General features: G+C 48.4%; 2 protein-coding genes across 3 annotated transcripts in view; one reads left to right on the top strand and one right to left on the bottom strand.

Annotated features, from left to right (window-relative positions):
• The window catches only part of MYBL2 (MYB proto-oncogene like 2), a 29,411-nt gene extending 9,425 nt beyond the window's left edge, over positions 1-19,986 (bottom strand). Inside the window, exons 1-8 of one of the 2 annotated variants that reach the window (XM_090065036.1) lie at positions 19,697-19,986; positions 10,130-10,223; positions 8,437-8,508; positions 6,925-7,017; positions 5,591-5,811; positions 5,267-5,423; positions 4,159-4,428; positions 2,804-3,190 (exon numbers count right to left, since the gene is read on the bottom strand). In XM_090065036.1, the coding sequence (XP_089921162.1) occupies positions 2,804-3,190; positions 4,159-4,428; positions 5,267-5,423; positions 5,591-5,811; positions 6,925-7,017; positions 8,437-8,508; positions 10,130-10,223; positions 19,697-19,752 (1,350 nt within the window). In that variant the 5' untranslated portion in view covers positions 19,753-19,986. Of the gene's footprint in view, positions 1-2,803; positions 3,191-4,158; positions 4,429-5,266; positions 5,424-5,590; positions 5,812-6,924; positions 7,018-8,436; positions 8,509-10,129; positions 10,224-12,530; positions 12,675-19,696 lie in introns of those variants that run through there. The other variant, XM_090065037.1, reaches the window with a different exon arrangement.
• On the top strand, positions 16,576-17,697 carry LOC149856586 (uncharacterized). Its single transcript, XM_090065038.1, has one exon. It carries the CDS (start codon positions 16,637-16,639, stop codon positions 17,393-17,395), a length of 759 nt encoding a protein of 252 aa, XP_089921164.1. The 5' UTR covers positions 16,576-16,636; the 3' UTR covers positions 17,396-17,697.
• Positions 19,987-20,096: the final 110 nt, after the last annotated feature.

The raw sequence follows: 20,096 nt of genomic DNA, 5'->3' as shown, positions 1-20,096 counted from the left end.
ACCTCAGGTTTCCCAATCTTCACTTTAACCAGCTACCTCAGTCCCACTAAGCCAGGGGTGGGCAATTATTTGGGCCTGGTGGCTACATAGGCAGCTCTGATGAGTTTTGGTGAACCAAGTCAGCACCATCCCTGGCCATGGGCAGGCGGGGAGCGTTGTTTAGGGGTGGTGTTTGGGAGTGAGACAGGCAGGTGAGGCCAGGAATATGGGACAGAGTCACAGGGCAGTGACAATATGGGGCTGGAGCCTGGGGCAGAGTCACGATCTGCTCCCTGCATGCCCTGCCCTGTGGCAGGATGTGTGTGCATGTGCATGTGTATGGGGTACTAAGCCCCAGGAGCCAGCTGGAGGTGAAGGGAGGGAGGAGATGCATGCAGCAGAGTTGCCTGGGTGGTGGGAGTGGGTGGAAGGCAGCTGGGAGCTGGAGCCAGAGCCCTGTATGTTGGAGCAGAAGCTGCCCGGCTGAAGCTTCCTTCCCACCCAGAGCAACAGAGCAGGGGCAGAAGCATGAGGAGCTGCCACTGGAGGCAAGGGAAGCTAAGCAGCACCCAGACAGCTGCACCAGGAGCAGCCCCACTAGAAGCTGTGTGCACTGGCCCAGACCAGGGCTGGCAGGTGTGCACTGGTTCAGACTGGGGCTGGAGTGCAGCACAGGCTGTCCCAAGCAAGGCTCAGCCCCGTGCAGAGTGTTACAGGAGCAGCCACGGGTCGAATCCAGCCTGCGGGCCATATTCTGCCCACCCCTACACTAAGCCATAACCTTGTGTTAGCTACCACAAGTGAAAAAAGAAAAAGGAAGGAGAAAAGCCTGTTTGTTCTTAGTGAAGATGAGACCAGTAAAAAACACATCTTACGCCCCAACCAGCCTACCAGGAACTTTCTTGGGAAGGTTGGAGGGGGAGGACAGGGGGAAGAGAAGGAAGCTATTTTTGTTACACTCATCAAAAAAGATTGACTTTTTGGTTGGAAGAAGACATTGGAAGTCAGGAGATTTGTTTTCCATTCCTAGCTCTAACACAGATTCACTGTGTGATGTTTGGAAGCTCAGAAAATCTGTGCCAGTTCCCAAAATTGCAGAAAAAAGGGCACTACTGAACAGAAGACTAAGAGGTAACACTCCTACACTGCTGAAGTGTTTTGAAATCCTTAGGTAGAAGATGCTGCACAGAGATGAGTACAACAAATCCACTGCAGGGCAGAGGGAGAGACTGTGGTATATTCCTCACTAAAATCAACAGGCCTCAACCACTTCAGCCAAGAGGATGAACCGGCTCCTCACCTATATACAGGCCAGGCACCAGAGGGCATACGTGTGCCAGGATGGTTAATCTGTCCTAACCCAGTAGCACTCAGGGGAGTCCTTCAAATTCTTCTTAATTGCTGGGATGTTTACAAAAAATACTTGACAATAGCTTGGGCAATAAGAATACAGGCCTTCACACTAACAAACTGTCTCAGTCTCTGTGTTCCTTCTGTCTGCCTAGAATTATCTGCTGTTGGTCTTGTACTGAATTGCAAGCTCTTTGGGGCAGCGATCCTCTTGCTTTTGAGGCTGCACAGCTCAAAGAATAATAAAGAGCCAGAGCCAAAGCCAAGAACCAGGAGTTGTCACATTACAGCAATAAAAACGTGATATGCTCCGTGTAAACACTGAACAAATGACAGACTCTGCCTCAAGCAGCTTACAGCCTAAGGCTACAAAGTGAAGGCAGGCAACTGCATTACAGGACAGCATAGTTACAGGTCCTGGCCCTGAAGCCATGGTTCTTGGTGGCCTCACAGACGGTCAGCGTTTAGTCAGTTGACAGTATGCTCATGAAGAAAGGAAGAAGTGGTGTTTCTGAGATCTAATACTGCTGCATTTTGAAGCACTTGAAGTAGGCTAGGTACAGCAAGGCACATGCAGATGGGGGAAATCAAATGTTAAACCAGGTTATATATATTAGGTGAAGGGAGGTGTCGAAGCAGGAAGTGGGAAGGTGGTAGGAAAAATACAGCCCAGGGGGAATTGTGGGAAGGCACTGGAAAGGAGAGGAGTGGGGGCGGGGGGTGGGGAAAGTGTAAGAGCCTGAGATCACTTGCAGTAAAGAGAAGCCCTGGAAGGACTACCCTTAGAGCAGCTGTAATCCAAGTCATTGCACTGTCAGCACAAGGCCTGTCTAATGCTTTTGTTATCAAGTGTAGCTACATGATTTCCCCTGACAGCTTAAAACAGAAAGAACACCTTTCTGTGCTGGTACCCCAGGAGAACCTGCTGATGGGATGTTCTTTTGCTTACACTACATTGATGTTGTGCTGGTAGCACTCACTTCCCAGCAATACTTTAGTATGGTCCCCACAGGTGGCAGTTTGGCTTTCTGACAGCGGGGATAAGAGCTGGAGGTTATCATCTACCTACAACACTTGTTGTATCCCTGACCCAGGAAGACTGATCCCTGCCCTTTAGCTGAAAGCATCCCCACAACACAGACATATCCTCAGCCTGTTTTCTTGTGAAAACTGCAATGGCAACTCTAATGACCAGTGGACAGAAAAATCCCAGTTCTGAGTCCCATCTTATACAAATTGCATCAAGACTTTCCAGTGACTGCACTGCCATCTTATGCACTGGCCATTCCTATTTCAAGGCAGGAGGCAAGATAAATCTTAAGCCATCAGATATTGTTAGTCTCTGCAACATGAATGAGCGCAAATAAGTAAAGCATCAGAGCAGAACTATTTGCTCCTGCTAATTCATGCACTGAAAGTGTCCCCAAGCAGAAGACAACAGAACAAGCTACCATGTTTCCATCTAGCTACATACCTGGGATGGGGAGAAGGGCAGTGCCTTGACAGGGGTGCTTTTGGGTGTCATGCTGTTGCAGGAGTCTATGAAGGAGAGGCTGGTGCTGGTGGCATTCTCTGTGACAGGTGAGAGGGAGATCTTCCTCTTCTTCTGCCTTTTGAAGATGCAGGGCGGGGTCCCAAAGCTCACCTCTGAGCGTGGGGAAATAGGGATCAGTTCACCCTTGCTGCTTTTGCTCAGGTCTGAGATGGTGTGGCCATCCAGGCGATACTCCGTTACGTTGGACAGAGATATGGGGGGTTTGCTGGGAGTTTGCCTAATTGGACTGTTGCTGTTACTGCTACCGCCCCCAGAGGGATCTTCAGGTAAGTCAAAATGAGTCAGGTCACACCATCCATCTGGATCCTGCCAGACAAGCGAAACACTCAGAAAGGGCCCAGGAAGAGGACCAAGGTGCTGTGGAACATGGACACAGACCCAAACAAGGATATGACCTTGCAAACAGCTGCAGAGAGAGTCCATCAGCTTGAACTCTAAGCAAACAGACTATTAAACCTTAGAGCCAGCCATCACATCCCTAATCAGCCTCAGCATGAGGCTGTGTTTAGTGCTCATGATGGTGACAGACTTCACAGCACTGTATCTAGGAAAATGGAGGCTCAGATTTTCAAAGATGCCCAAGAGGTCTGCTTAAATTACATGGGAACAGGACACCCAAACTTCACAAGCAGCCTGGAGAAACTCAGCACAAGCTTCTGGCACAAAGTTCTGCCAAAGGCCTTCTCTCCTGACCAGCTTCATTCTCTGCTGGGTCAGTCCTGGCCCCACACAGCTGTGCCAATGGAGAGCACTCCAACCTTGAGTGTCCCTTCCCCACGTGCAAAATGAGCTGCAAGATGTAGTGTCCCCTCCTCCCCGGCAAAGAAACTTAAATCTCAGACAATCATCAATAATATGATCAAGTCCAACTGATGGATGTCACGTTTTCTAGGCATTTTAAAGCCCCTCTGGTAATGCTGACTGCATCACCCAGGATCAGGCTGTCCTGTATTAGATGGGCCTATGCTGGCAAAAAGCAGCTACCCCCACATGCTGGCTCAGAACACAAAGCCTGAACCTAACCTTTGGGTAGCCCACACGGAGAAGCAGGTGAGTGTTTCCTACTGTCTGGAGGAAGTACAGTGCCAATCCAGCTCTATCAAAGAGGCAGTGGGAAGCAACAATGAAGTCAAAGAGAAAGCCCAGTTCTGGAGCTTTTTCTTGAGGAGCCTCACTGAATGCGTCAGCCAGGATCACTTATAGGTCATGACACTGAACTCTACCATCTGCCTCTCTATAAGATAGAGATATATGAATGTTGCGCCAATTCTTACTGATTCTATCATGTCCAGAGCTTCTGTGAAGGCAGGTCCTGAAGTTGGGCACAAATTTGCAGCTTCAACCACCCACTTGTAAGGAGAGGTGCCATCTGCTGAGGTGTCTTCAGGCACCACATCCTCCAGGGTCCCTTCAGCATTGTCCTCCACCAGTTCTGTAGCTGGCTGCTCCGAGGGCAACTCCTGTAAGCCCGTTGCTTCATCATCACTGGCATCTTCCTCTTTTATTTCTAAAGCCTCAGCAGGCCAGCTGGCTAGAAAGCTTTTCTGTGAAACACAGAAGCCACCTATTAAAATTAAGTTATGGCTGCAAAGTCAAGTTTTGAGATTCCCCATGCAATTTTCCTTCAGCCCACTCATGCATATACATTACAGTGGAGTCTTGGCAATATTATATAGGACATCTGTGGCAGAGGCAGGACTATAACCCAGCACTTCTATTTCCCAAGCCTTTGCTCATCCTCAAGAAAGCATCCCGATACTTTACATCCCACTACATCAGCCACTGTCCATCCTGAGCACCAAATGATGCATGGATCTTTGTAGGACAATTATAATAGAATCATGCAAATTGCAGACTCTGCTATGACAGATACACAAGGTAACTGCATGAATTCTGGCACCTCCTAACTGTTGAAAGCTTAACTTTGTAATCTTAATGTTGCTTAAATCACATGGATTTTTGTTCATAAGTACTTTTCTATTTTTTTCTTTTCTTTAAAAGAAACTAGAAATTCTGTTGCATGGAACAACACTACCCACATGTATCATTAAAAGGGTTTAAAACTTTAGATATACACCCACGGGCCTCTAACACATGAGCTAAGAGAATAACAGATAACAATAGGAGGTTAATATCCTCTATATGGACCATCGATAGAGAACTGCAGACTACACAACTCCATTTTCTATACAAGAAAGGAATATGGAGAGTCAGGATTCCTGGCTAGTGCGTACAGCCACTCACAGAACTCTTCTGCTGATGGGAAGTGCAGTTGTGGATTAACAGGACAGAAATGGCTACCCCCACACACCCTTCACAACCGGACTGTAAAGTCTTCCATAGCAAAATCCAATGCATCAGCTGATTCGCTTGGTGTGATACCTGGTTTCTGGCTCTTTGGAGACTTTGGCTGTCTTTGCCATCCACTTCCAATAATAAGAATACAGATTTGGACTCTTTAGAATCACTGAGGAAACCTCCCATGTCCACTTTCCGCTTGATGGTGGAGTTCCAGTGGTTTTTCACAGCATTGTCAGTTCTGGAAAGAAAGAAAGAAGAGCCACAATTATAGCGATCAGGCCACCAATGTTAAGAGTCAAAGCAACAGTGCTGATGTATTTCTAACCCTTCTGCCAGAAGCCTCAAAAGGCATATCTCAAGAGCCCACCAGACCCATGAGGTGCTAGCATCAGGCAGAAGCCCTACCTGCCAGGAAGCAGCTTGGCGATCTCAGCCCAGCGGTTCCCCAGAACCTTGTGGGCCTCAAAGATGATCTGGTCCTCATCTTCTGTCCATGAGGACTTCTTCACCTCAGGGTTCAGGTGGTTGTGCCAGCGCTCCCGGCACTGCTTCCCCAGTCTGCCTTTCAGGTGCTTTGCTATCTGTGTCCACTGCTTTGTGCCATACTTTTTTACCAGTTCAATTACCTTCAAAGAACAACAAAGGGAAATGAATGTAGAGACAGTTTTCAGCTTTGCTTTTCATCCTCTGTGACTCTACAAGAACCTACTGAGGATGCAGTGAAAGTGTTTAATTTAGAGAAGAGTCTGCATGAATAAAGCATCCAGGCCCTTGGGTACCATTACCACACACCACAGATCATCATTTATATCACTGCTGGGAGGGTGCAAACTGGTGCCATTCTGTACCGACTATGCAAGGTACAGGGGAGTGACCAACCATGCCCACCATGAAGCAAAAGGCTTTTGGTGACTAACAGGGGAGATGGATTTTAAATCAGGTGCACACTTCTGATGTAGTGACAAGTTGTCACATGCTCCAAGCCTCCTCCAGCTTTCTCCTTCACAGGGAGGCACTGGAAATCACTGTATCCTCTTAGTGCACCCCTGCTATATAGGGGCTATTTCTTCAACATCTGATGCATCTAAACCTCTATCCAAGGAGGTTTAGATGGAGGAGGTTTATACTGCAGTGCCAGTATATACATGCTGGGCCCTATCACAATTAAAGAATTAAGAAATTATAGCCTAGCTGGAATGTGACGCATGGCAGCAGAGTTCTGCAATGCCTACTAGACAGTGCACAGGCAAAAGGTGGAAGGGACAGCAAGGTAGCAGCTGTGAGAGTCAGACATGAGGTGGGCACTCACTTCCAGGGAGTTAGCAAGGGAGCTGCAGAGGAAAGCGCAGATGGAAAGATGTGGAAACAGAAAACCTACCACAAGGTAGCATCTGATCAGTAAGTCCCCTCTCACCATGTCTCCCTGCTGGCCTCCATATCCATGCCCCAGTGGTCTCCGCTGTGGCAATATGGCATGGGGAGTAGGTCAGGCTTTCAGAAGAGCAGGGCCTTGTGCATCTACAGCACCAATGACTTATTAGGATGCTTGGCAGCAGCTAGCCAAGTGCACAGAAGTTTATCGATGCTGCTCTTCTGGACCATAATCAAACTCAGACAACAGGCATAACTCATCATATTTCAGAGAAAAGTATGTCAGGCTTGAGCCTAGCACTTCTCTCATTGTCCACAAGGAGCATCCAGCCCTTCTCCCCTCTCAGTGCAGCCTGTCAGCTACTTACCTTCTGATCCTCCTCTTTGGTCCAAGGACCTTTCACCAAGTCTGGGTTCAACACTCTCAGCCACCGGTACTGGCACTGCTGATCACTGCGGTTCTGTGAGGGAGTTACAACATACATGCATTAGAACAGAGGCCACTGACAGTAACTACAACAGCAACTGAGGAGAACCTGCCACAATAAACCGGCTGTTTAAAATGTGCTAGGAGCTGAGACAAGATGGGATGGGAAATTGGCCACCACTTAGTCAGAGGCTTTAAGCCATGTCAGGCAAGTAGCAGCCTCATTCCTAGACATGATCCCTACAGAGCAAGCCTGCAGCACACTGGCAAATGCATGCACAGGGGCAGCTTCTGTCATTGCCATATTCATCAGGTGGATAAGTAAGGGACTCCAGTCTCTAAAACCACTGGTCACCCCTTTAGTCCATTGAACATGCAGCCTCTGGCCTTTGGGAGTGGGGGAGATATCAGGCAATGCAATTGCAATCAACTGGCTGAGGAAAGACAGTCTCTCAAAATGTGCTCACTGTTTCTCTAGCAGTAGCTTTTCAGAGCTGGCCCTGTCTCTCCTCAGTGCTTCAGCCAAACTGTTTGTATCCCATGCTCCCTATACCACACAGCTTAGAGCTATCTATATCCCACATCCCTTTGGTGACTGAAGCTGTGTTTACAGCAGGCAGTCACAAGCAGTATCCATACGCATGGCCCCTTCCTAGTTCTGTTATACTCCAAACATACTCTTCCAAACCTGGTGGGATGAGCCAGACTAGGCATGAATCAGAGAAGCAGCAGAGAAAGGAAAGTGGCTTGGGCCCAAAGCCCCTCTCCCTTCAGCTCATCTTGCAGAAAACTTGGCTTGCTCCAAAATCTAGAAAACACCCACCACCTTCCCTTCCTGCCTGAGGTGGCACTTACTGGTAGCCACTGCATGCACATGGCCACTGACCCAAGCTTCTCTTCTTAGCTCTGGGCAGCTCTAATAGACCCTCCTCACCAATCCGGAGCCACATGTGGTCTTTGGCTGAGGAGGAGGCCAGGGGAAGCAGCTTGGAACAAGCATTTCAAGAGAGAAAGAAAGACACACCTAGTTCCAGGGACAAGCATGGTACTGCTCCCAGCACAGCTCTCTCTACAGGAGAGAGTAAGGTTTGCAGGGGGAAAAAAAAGAAACCTCAGTTTTATATGCACACTGCTGCCATTACTGGCATTCAAACAGGCAGCTGTGATCTCATGCACTAATCAGGATAACATGGAATCCTATCCCATGCCCCATCTCCAACATACTTGGCCTCCTGGGGCCTCAGACAAACTATACAGCCAACCCTGCTGAAATGGGGAACAGGCCTTTGGCCTGCCTCACAAAGCTTGACAGAAGAGTTGTTGTTAGTTTCTGTACAAGCACAGGATGCTAGTTCATGTCTGCCAAGCGCTTCAGGTGCAGGAGGTCCAGGTCCTGTAAAAGTGTCAAGTATCCCATACTGGACAAAGGAAAGCTGCTAGATGCCCCACTTACAGGGAAATGACTTGCCAGGAACTTCCAGTCAGTCTGTCCAAACTGTTTCACTAGCGCCTTCAGCCGCTCATCCTGTGAAGAACAAAGTTGTCAGCTTTCACAGAAGCAGACAAGAATGAGGGCCAGATCATGCTGTTGTAAAGAGAGCAAGTCATGCCCAAACTAAGTATGTAAGCTAAGGAAAAAGAAAATTGAACATTCATCCTGCTGAGAAGTTTATGCCATTTAATACCAAAATACTACTCCAGCTGCTTAGCATCATCCAGTAAGCACAACTGCAAACCTGGCACATAGAGATGCCTGGCCCAGAGCTTTAATACAATGGTCCAGGCAACTCATTAAATACAAGAGCTCAGCTCTGTATTTAAATTCATTTCTAAGTCAATTATGGTCTAATGTGGTTTGGTTCCAACTGTATAGAGAGGGTCTACCTGCTTTATAATTAGCATGTTTACTACCAGTATATTCCTAATCTAAGAGCTAAGAGCATCAGGGGCTGGAAGGGACCTCAGCAGTCATCTAGTCCAACCCCCTGCATAGTTGCAGGATCAGTTATTCCTAAACCTTCTCAGATGAGTGCCTGTCCAGCCTCTTCTTGCAAAGCTTTACTGAAAGAGACTCCACAACTTCCCTAAGCCACAAGTGAGGTCAAGAACTCAGTTCTTCTGGATGTGAGAAGAGGTAGGAAACAGCTCTCTCACCCAGGGGAGTTTGAGGCCTTGCTCTCACTTTTGAAAATGTGTTACCTCAATATGAAAACTTAGTGAAGATAAAGGCATCTGTAGTTTTCACAGGAACTAAAAATGAGGAAACCTATCCCCGAACTCAACCTGTTCACTCTTGTGAAAACTACCAACTGCCCTGCCTTCACTAGGATATTGTCTCATATCAGCAACTTAGAGATAAATATTTTTCAGAGTAAAGACAATGCAGCTGAGTGGAGTTTCTCTCATTTGTAAGGACTAGTATCATTAGCCTAAGACAGCAGTTCCCAAACTGTGAGTTGTGACCCCAAATGGGGTTGCAACATCAGTGGTTGGGGTCACAGCCCAACAGGCAGGACCTAGCACAGGAGGAAGCACCACAGTGAAGTGCAGCGGTGGCAGCAGTGCAGAGCTGCTGCTGGGTGGGAAGGGGTGCCTCAGCTTGGCAACTGTGGCGGTGCAGCACTTCCGCCCGCTGGGCCTCCTGCGGACAGCAGCTGGGGCTTAAGCACTCCTAGGAATGGTGGGGGCTGCAGGCCTTGGCTCTGGGGCTCCTGGGAGCAGTGGGTGGCTGCAGGTTGGGAGCGAAGGGCACCTGGGGGGTGGGAGTGAGGGGCCATGCTGAGGAAAAAAGTGTGGCAAGCACTGGCCTACAGGTAAAGAAGTTGCTACCCATGGTGTCATGGGTATCAGTCCATCTACTTCACTTGTTTTAGAGTGAAGGGGAAGGCTCTGTGTGGTGCATTCCCAAAGCCAAGTGGATACAAAAGGACCAAAATTTGCTTGGGAAAACACTAGTGACATTAACAATCAACTCCCCCTCCCCTCCAGTGTCTGATTAAGACAGCTTGATCCACAGCTTACCTATCCAGGAGGTCACTGAGGTCCCTTACAGATGATGCTTTCTTCTTGATTCATCTCCTCACAGCCACAATACACCCATCCCCTGAGACATACCCCTTTGCAGCAGGTCCTGTGCTACCACCTACCTCTTCATGGGTCCACTTGACTTTGCACCTGTTCTCCCGCTGCTCTGGCACATCGGAGTCTGTATCCTGGTAATGCAGCTCTTCTTGTTCCTCACTTTAAAAAAAAGACACGTTTGTGTTTGAAGCAGCAGTTGAAGCAAATTCCATAGACAGCTCCAGGCACTTACTTTGCTCACGGTGCTTTTCAGAAAGCTTTGGCTAAGTTTCCTAATGCAAGCAAGCCATCTACACAATCTAGGCATTAACCAATTTTGTGGGAACACGGGGGTGAATTCAAAGTTGAGGGGCCTAACTTTGTTGACCAATTCCATAAGGCCACATGTGAAACATCAAGAAGCATTTAGCCTGGTTGGACCCTTTAAAAAACCAGAGATATGGGCCTTTTACCTTGAAGGAGGAAGTGCTCCATGTTAGGCCACTAACCTAGGCCTAAGGACAAAAGGCTCAAGTGCTTACTTTGCCACAGATTTCCTGTATAACACTGGGCAAATCACTTTGGTTCTCTACACTTGAGTGCCCCATCTGTAAAATGGGGATAATAGAACCTCCCTAAAAACAATAGGGATTGTGAGGCACTCAGCAATGGTGGCTACTGAAGTACCAATCCCAAAAGGCCACCAGATAAGACAAAAACCAGGTCATTATTTTCTAAGGTGTCACTAACTAGTAGCTCTTTGAATATTTGCTGCTGGGTCATGTAGACCACTAAATTTAAAACCTTTGCAGACAATTTCAGCAAGTGGAGGACTGAACTACCCCATGGTCAGAACTTATACACAGGTCAGGTGCGGAGTGAAGATATTTGAGCTCATGATGCTCAGACCTCAAGTATTCTGCAGACCAAGAAGGCTTCAGTCTCCTCCAGTGCTGTCAGCTGGGCACCTCTCACAGACACTACATTCATATGTAATAAAATAAGTCTTCAGGAGTGACCGGGGGTTTAAAGGGACATCAGTTCTGTATTAGCTGTTCATAGGCTGCCACTGAGAAATGAAGAAAAAGAACACTTCTCTTGATATTCCCCCCTCTACAGCTAGTCTTTTAAAAATTAAATTCAAACCGGACAAAAGGAAAACATATTTGCAAACTGAAATTAGCAGAGGCCCTCCTGAGCAAAGTCATATTGGAAACTATAGCTGATTTCTTACGTGCTCAGATTTCAAGGGAACCTTAAGGTCCCAATCCTGTAAGTGTTTATGCCCCTATTTGCCTTTGCTGCTGTGAGTACAGGATAGCAGTGAGGTGACTGAAGTGAGCAGCAGTCACAGCACACAGGCTGCCCAACCACTGTCAGGAGTGCTGCAGACTTCACCTGGGTTTTCATTATGGGACTTCTCTGGATACATCTCCTCTGTGACTGCAGACCTCCTCCCTTTCTCCCTCTCCCATCAGTGGTTGCGTAACACCCCATAGCAGCCACATACTTACTTCCCCTGTGTGAGCCTTCCACATGGGTATCTAACATATATGCAGTTTCTTTCATAGCAGAGAAAAGCTGCCTGCACTGGGTGACCAGCCTGCTCTCCACAGGACAGCATGCGCAACACAGTCCAATACTAGCTGGCCCAACTTCAGCATTTCAGTTTACTTTGCTCCCACCCGCCCCAAGAACATGGCAGAACCTCCCTCTCCTACACCCCCACCCCGGGTGTAGCAACTGGAATCAGTCCCAGAGGCTGAAGAGCTGTAACTTGAGCTCAGGTGAAGCAATATGGCTGTGCAGACTGAGCAGGGAGCTAGGACCAGGAGACTGGGCTCCAGTCCCAGCTCTGCCACTGGCCTGCTGGGTGACCTTGGGCGAGTCACCTCACCACTCTGCCTCTGCTTCCCTGCCTGCAAGTTAGGGGTGAGGATAGTGCTCTCCTCTGGAAAGCTCTTGGAGATCGGTGGGGCAAACTTGCAACAAAAGAGCTGGGGAATGTGAGCCCATTTGCACACTGAGACAGACATCAGGCACATGAAAAGGCAAAGTGGGGGGCTGGTCCAATCCTGTCAGCTCGCCCCTTGGGCCTGGATGGGGCTTCAAAAGGGTGTGCCCATATGGCCACTTGCACCACAGTGGCCTACAGGCCCTTCACCCAGGCCCAGCCTCTGCCCTGCCACCCCCTTCAGGCCAGGCCTCCCCGTGGCCCTTACGGGACGTGGAGCTCCAGGAGGAAGGTCAACTTCCTCTGTGCCGGAGATGCCTGCCCCCTCCCCCATGCATCCCAGCCGGGCCATTTCAATCACCCCAGGCCCCAAGCCCCTCACTGCCCCCTCCCCCAGCGCAGCACCGCACCGCACCGCACCCGCTGCCTCCACGCTCCGCCGGTCGGGCAGGATCCGACCCAGCCCCCCCAGCCGGGATGGGGATGGCGATGAGGGGCTCCCCCAGGCTCGCGCCCCGGCGCCGGCAACTCACCAGCGGGTCCTGCGGGCCATGGTGCCGGGCGCGCACTAGGAGGGCTGGCGGGGGGCGGGGGGCGCGGGGCGCGGCATGGCCGGGCCCGGGGCAGCACAGCCCGGCTGAGCGCGCTCACAGCTCCCGCCCGGCGCCGCACCAGGCACTTTCCTATCTCGCGCCAACCGCGCCCCGCCCCGCCCCGCCCGGGCCGGAGCTGCGCGCGCCGCGGGGAGGGCGCGGGCCGGGCCGCGCCGGGCGAAAAGAGGCGCGCGCGGGACCTCGCTCGCTCCCTCCCCCTCCCCCCGGGGCGCAGGGGTCCCCGCTTTGCCTTTCGCCCCCGGGCTGCCCCCGCCGCTCGGCGCCGGGAAGAGCCGCGCGGAGCAGGTGGGTGAGCGCGGGCAGCCCCCGAGGCTCTGGGGGTCGCCCCTGCCCTGCCCTGCCCTGCCCTGGCGGTGTTAGGCCGGGCCGGGCCGGCCCCGCGCGGGTGCCCAGGCTGCTGAGACCACATCCATTCCCGGTGCACGTCCTGCTCAAGCGCCTGGGCCGCCCCAGCAAAGCCGTCGGCCTCGCTCGCCCGCCCGCCTCGCCGCCCTGGGCTCTGGGGCTAGAGACTTGTGTCTGACCCCGACCCCAGAGCTGGACTTGGGCCTCGCGCGCCCTGCACACGCGGCCCGGTCCCTGCCAGGGTGCAGATTGTGTCCTGAGATTTAATGGACACAAAAACACTGTAAAGTGCTTTTCTGAAGATTGAAAGTCAGACGTGAGAGTCAGATACTCCGGCGTGACCGTGACCACAGCCTTCGGCGCGGGGTGGATGTACAAAGGGATGTGAGCTCCCCTGCAGGGATGTATGTATACCTCCAGGCAGGCGCCTCCAGGGAACAGAAGCCCTAGTCATTCTATTTATGATCCAAAAGTGTGCCCCAAGTGACTCCTCATCAGATCGGCTACATTTGTAGCAACTGTAATTGCAACAACAAAATGGCCACGGTAGAAAATGGAAACAAGATTATATAGGAAGAGACTCTCCTGCATTGAGCAAAATGCTTTTAAGCCTGTGCTGACAGTGGTACCTGCCGAACTGCACTGCTTAACTGCAGCCTCAGTAAATGGAGCTTCTGCTTCAGATCGGCAGGAGGAAATGGTATAAAGCAGAGAATCCTACTCCTTTCACCTCTGCCACATTCACAGCCCCCTACAGCAGCCACCATACCCACCCCAGACTCCATATGATCCCTCTGAGACCTCATGGGGTGAGTTAGCAGCCTCCTGGCACAAAGTGATCACAGAATGGGAGAGACAGAAACAGATGTTTTAAACCTGAGTGAGCAGACCATACATCACCCCTAGGTCTGAAAGGTTGAGGGTGACTGGAGCATTCAGTCATGCAGGGCACTAGCCTGTTTCACAAGTATCCAGGACAAAATACCTAAGCAGAGGATTTGTGCTCACCACTGATGCCACTGCAGTGATTCCCAAACTTGTCCATGGACCCCAGAGCACTTTCTGCACCTATGGAGGGCTCCATGGTCATATGGGGATGGCCTCTTCTCCACGTTCCCCATTGCATCACATGGAAAAATGCTACAAACTTCACCTTCTTCCCAATGTTGCTTTCCCCAGGGATGCTTTGAGATCTGAAATGAAGGCAATTCTAGACAGAGGATGAGTACTCTGTGCTCAAGGGCAGAGGAAGTGTCAGCATGATTACCAGTGGCAGAATAGGGGTTCACATGGTAACTTCTCCAGTGCTCCTCCTCTGCCAGAGTTTAAGAAACCTGGAGCCACAAGATCTCTCACTTGCAGGCACACAGAGAGCCACTGCCTGCAGATGGCACTGTTGCTCCTTACAAAATCGACTGCACATGTTCATTCATATGGGTCAGGGCTTCTCCAGCTTTTTCTGTGTGGCTGAATGTATTGTACATCTGTGTCTGAGTCAGCACATTAGGTTTACTAAAATCTTTGCACACGTAACTCAGGAGGTTGCTGCTGACCAGCTCTTCACATCTGCCTCCGTATTTATGCTTCATTTACATAAATGAGAATTCCTGTTAGAAATGCATTACAGAGCTGAGTGAAGAGGCTAATCATAAAGATCATAGAAGAGTAGGGTTGGCAGGGACTTCAGGAGGTCATCTAGCCCGGTCCCCTACTCAGCAGGTTCATCCCTATCTAAGTATACCAAAGAGAAAGGCTGTTAACCCCTCAGTTTATTGTTGCGGCTCTGACTTGGGGGAGGCCATCTGTGCCCGGAGGCTGTATACCAGGAGGGATGTTTGAACGGCCCTCTTCTGAAAATCAGGGAAGTTGGACCGTGACCCTGTACAGACTTAACTAAACACCTCAGTGAGCTCAACAGGGCTATTCACTGATGTCCCCTAAAATTAAATGTGTGCAAGCCTCCAGAACTGACAGGCAATCTCCCACAAAAACTTCAGGTTAGCTGTTCATGGCCCAGCCCCACTGTTGTCAAGCTGAAAGTCTGCCTACTTCAGGTTGGCTTGATTAGGAAATTACAAGGAGAGGGCTGCTAATTAAAAACCAGGCTATAAAAGCTGTGGTAGCTGCATCAGTAGCTCAAGTATGGTGCTCAAGAAATCTTCTGTAGTAGAAAAAGGTGAGGTTTCCCCTTTCTTCTCTTTAGAACAGTCTTGGGTTTTTTTTGTTATTTTACAAATGTTTAAGACTTCCCCTAGGAAAGGAAAAAGAAAACTTCTATGCTAATTTTGTCTTCTTTTTTAAGACCCATTTGAAGGCTTATAGTCTCTTTTTTAAAATAGCCATTGTAGTGGGTTTTCACTAATTCTACTTCAGGATTTTTTTTCTTTTTTTAGACCTGACTTAAACTCCATAATCTTTTTGGCAGTACTTGGTCTCTATTAGCAAAAGCATAAGTGTGTCCACACAGAGAGGGGGCTCTCTGTAGGAGAGCCTGCTACAGTCCACTTCAGTTTGGGAGTGCCAAATAGTCCCCATCAGAGTAGCAACATAGCAGGGATGGTTCTTCATTTGAAGTACTTTTTACTCCTTGAGGACAAAGAGGATGACACTGGAGCCATTGGAGGCTATTGTTTGAAGTAGACAGAAGGCAGGATGCAAGTTCTTAGCACACAAAGTATGAACTGGAGTCTCAAACTACAGCTGATGCTTCTGAATCTAGTCCCAAAAAGGGGCTGCCTTACAAATCAGTTGTGCTATAAACAAGGTTCCAATGCACTAATGAGCTTAAACTTCCTAGGCTGCCTCTGCAGCATCATTGGTGTGAGTCTTTGATTAGTATGGACGGAGAGCTCTGATTTAGCCTCCTACAATCCCTTGAACTCTTTTAGCCATTGTAAAGATGAAAGTTAAATATGATGCTCAAGGTAATCATTTGTCTGACTGACTCCCAGGACAACCACTTAGGCAGTCTTGGCACCTTGTCAGATGGTATTTGGCCAATATTTTCAGTATTGGCTGCACAGCTCAATTTCAAAACAATCATGCTGAGTGAGATGTAAAATTGAACTACAGACCCAGAAAATAACTTCTAGTCTGTATCAAATTTAAGCTACAAGGTTAGGGAAGGTGCATGTAAAGAGAAATGTGTTAAGAGGGGAGGTTTTTTGGGGGTTTTTTTCCAACTATTTAGGTTGGTCTAATAAAAGATACCCGAGTCACCCAAAGAACCTTGTCTGCCCATGTCCTTAGACCAACACAGCTACAACCTACACCCCTGTAAAGAGAAATGGCACAAGGTTCATACACTGGCAGAACTCTTTGCAAGTGCTAACTGAGGGAGTAGGTTTTTTAACCAATCTAACTATATTGGTATGAAGGCAACTTGTATTGGGTTTGCCTGCGTTTGTGGCACTGGGTGGTTTCTTCCAGTTCCCAAACCAGAACAAGCTCTTCTGATAAAAGCTCTCTCAGGCTGCTATACGTGCCTCCATATTAGTAATAAGGCCAACTTCCACATCCCTGTACCAGTGCACTTAAAACCTCAAGTTTCTAATCTGCTCCTTTCTCAAGCTTTAATTGACAGTAACATATTTCTTGGGGCTTCCTCTGCTTACAAGGTGTCTCTCTGTTGGATGCCATTAGGATTTTAGAAGAGTGAGTGACTCTTGGAAGGCTCTACAATGTCATCCATCCACAGAAGCAATGCCAGTATGACACTAAAGGAAATCATGGAACTTGGATTTGTGACGGGTGTCTCCAGCTATACCTACTCATCCCCAGTTAATTGCTACACAGAAACTAACTGTACCTCTAAGCCAGATAGTTGGAATGGTCTCCTTGACTTGGAAAGCATGATGATGATAAAAGGCAGTCCTCAGCATACTTTGACAAGACCCAAGTCCTCTTTGACCAGCAGTATGAAGAGTGAATTGCACAGTCAGATCCAAGGCATTTGTGATGGTGGCCTTGCTTCCTTCTGCAAGACCCCTGGTGGTCATGTTGCCTTTGACTTGTCCAATCTGGTTTCTGAATACAGCAGAGTCGATTACACCATGGATATATATTGTGATACCAAGTCCTCTACACCATGCAGGGAAGAGAAGTGCCTCCAATCAATGGAGAACTTGCTCCCCAAGAGCTCAGAGACAGTAATTGATTTATCAAATATCAGGAGGCCACCCCCACCTATATTGGAAATATCTGAGATACAAGCCCCTCTGGACAATATTCTGTCCCTTGATGTGAGTGCTGAAGAGCCAAGATCACTGGAATCTGTAAAAACAGATGCCCTCTCTCTGGAGACATCTTCCTCTGCTATTATTTTGCCTTGGGCTGCTACTAGCAAAAGACACTGTATTCCTGCCTTAGTGTCTATTTGTTATGATACTCAGCTCAGTGAGCCAGAGCCTGTAGCTGTGGTTCTGCCTCAACACCTATGATTCTGCATTGTAGAGCAAAGCTATGATGAATGCACCAGAAGAGTTTCTACTTCCATTATCAGAGTTTTTAGCACCTACTCTGTTTGCAGAGTACAACCTATGACACACATCAGTGTGTATTTGCAGCATGCAAAGAGGCTAGTACTTAAAACTAAATTACTGTACTGTACTGAACTGTCGGGATGCTGTGTTTGGGCAAACACTAATTTTGGTCTATAGTTGTCTATATAGTAATACATTACTGGAGATTTGTCAGATTGATTATAATTGCTCTGAGTAACTTTGTTTACTGAATAAAGCACTACTGTCACTTGAACCTCCACTTTGATTTGGCTGTAATAGGAGATGCTATTCAAAGTAATTTAATTAGGCACTCTATAAATTCTACCATGCAAGAGGCTTAAATTAGAAGAGGGTAGAGAGTGAGATCCTGACAAAATAATGCTTAGTAGAATGATAGTTCAGTACTGGGATACTAAGCAATAAACAGCACAGGAAGACTAAATCTGCTGAGTTTGAGGAGTAACACTACACTTAGGTGTGCATGGGATTGTTATAGTGATTTATGCAGTAACTTATAAAAAGATGTATCTGCTTTACTAAGACTATACTTCCAGACCTTCAAACACTGGCAATGGGGGAAGGCTATCTAGAGATACTAAACGAGCAAGTGTGTAAGAGTCTCCTTCAGAGATTATATTCTACTTTCTCTCCTTTATGCAGAAAAAAAGGAAGTGATAACAGCAGTAACTGTAGGGATGTTGAGAATATACTTAAAACACTACCAATCCCTTCAATTTTAAGATGCTAGGCAGTGGGAGCAAATATAGCAGCCTTGGGGGAGGGAGTGCTTTTTGTTTAATAATTTAACAAATAGCAGACTTCAGAGACTCTTACTACCTGATGGCCTAACTGAACTGTAAGCTGCTGCTTTAAGCTAGGCAACACTTCCAAACTCAGAATTTACCATGAGTTCTGAAATAGCCAGAGCTTTTCTCATTGCTTAAGAATAGTGGACATCGTAGTCCAGGTTAGGGCAGGAAGTGATAGCTTTCTTCACTGAACTAGCCTCTATGTAGGTAATACAAAATGTAAATGCCCTCAGGAGATGCTGGGTTACAGTGAGCAAGGCTAGCAACTTAACTTCCCAGCTAAAAAGATGAGTACTGGAGTCATGAGGGTACAAAAGTACCTAGCTCAGGAGTCGAAAAAGGATGCAAGTTTTGTTTTGTTGTTTTTGAGGGGAGGGGAGCAGGGCAGGTTATTAGTTGGCTTGAGAGAGTCCTGGAAAAAGTCTCCCTTAACCCTCTAATGAACTTTTAATTTCTTGTAAATGAAACTGCTGTTCCTCTAGCTGCAGCTCTGGTAGACGGGGCTAGGATTTTTGCTTCATTACACACACAGAGACGCAGGCTTTCCTGGACTCCTTTTTAAGGTGGCATTTAAGGTCTCTTGCTTTTTCTAAGGGAGACTTTAAATTTTGAATCTTGCTATCTTGGAAACCACCTGCTTGTTCATCTCAGCTCCCCTAACCTGACTGCTGGCTATAAAGGAGCTGTGCCTACTCAACTCTCTGTGCTCCAACAGAGGCTCCAGATGCAGCTAAACTTGTCCATCTTTAATGCAGGGTTAAAGCATCATGGGATATGTAACACACAAAGAACCAAGATGGCTGACTTCACAAAAGAGGACTAGCTCTTGTAGGGACAGCCTGTTAGCTGATGCCGCTTGGCTGGTAAAGTTAAAAGCAACAGCTTGACCCTCTTCTGAGGGCTAGTGGACCTGGGCACTAACTGGGCACAAATACTGCACTTAAAGCAGTCCTGGCAACAGGCAGAAGTGGCAGATGGACACTGCAAGGCTAGGGCAGAGGAGATCATGGATGGAGCAGGGGGAACTGAAAAGAGAACAAATCAAAGCCAGCATCCTGCATTTAGGGAGAGAGTATCTACGGTAGGAGAACTACTGGCTTAACTAGGTACTAGATGGGCTTGTCTCTCACTATAACCTACTGCTGTCTTCTGGAACAACTTCCAGAGCAAGGAGCTGAAGGGGGGGGGATAAAAAGGGAATACTGTCTTTCCACAAATAAATTCACGCATTTCTCTAGTACTGATGAAGTGAAAGTGCTCCAGGTACCCTGACAGTTTCATGTGAAACAACACGTGTGCTAACTAGGAAACGGTGGTGGCCAGTGTTGCCGTGTGTCAAGGAATTTCTTCCTGTTAAATAAAACCCAGCTTCCTTAGTGATCCACGGGGGAAGTGTAAACCTCCGATGAGAGGACAAAAAAGAAGTTACCTCAGAAACGATCCTGGAAAGGTTTCAGTGGTGGAATGTAGCAGGATAGCAGCCATGGCCCGCTCGGCATCCTGCAGGAGTCCTTTTAATTTGCCTCTCTTACTTTATCACAGCCCAAGGCAATGCCTGCAAAGGATATATGACAGCCCTTGTATCTTGAGAAAATGGGTGAGTGCAGAATTAGATGCGAGATGGCTGCGCAGCTCTAAACACAGCCGCTCTGAAAGTAACTGAGAGCTACTGCCTGCATGTGTGACAGGAGGTCTGGCTGTGTGGGGGAGAGATGCTGCTAGCTCTCTGCTGCTGTGGATCCCTCTTCAGGCACACAGGAAGAAAAACAGCATGAGAGCTATGGGTGCCCAGCCAGGCAAAAGGTGGGACAGACAGCACGAGGCCCTAC

Source organism: Crocodylus siamensis, chromosome 10, assembly GCF_052110815.1.
Source record: "Crocodylus siamensis isolate JL-2025a chromosome 10, ASM5211081v1, whole genome shotgun sequence".
Lineage (NCBI taxonomy): Eukaryota > Metazoa > Chordata > Crocodylia > Crocodylidae > Crocodylus > Crocodylus siamensis.
The sequence above is the reverse complement of the archived record's forward strand: the minus strand, read 5'-3'. Positions and strand labels throughout refer to the sequence as shown.

Excerpts from the sequence above, each read along its gene's own strand:
- LOC149856586 (XM_090065038.1), top strand. The coding sequence starts at position 16,637 with ATGTCATCCATCCACAGAAGCAATGCCAGTATGACACTAAAGGAAATC.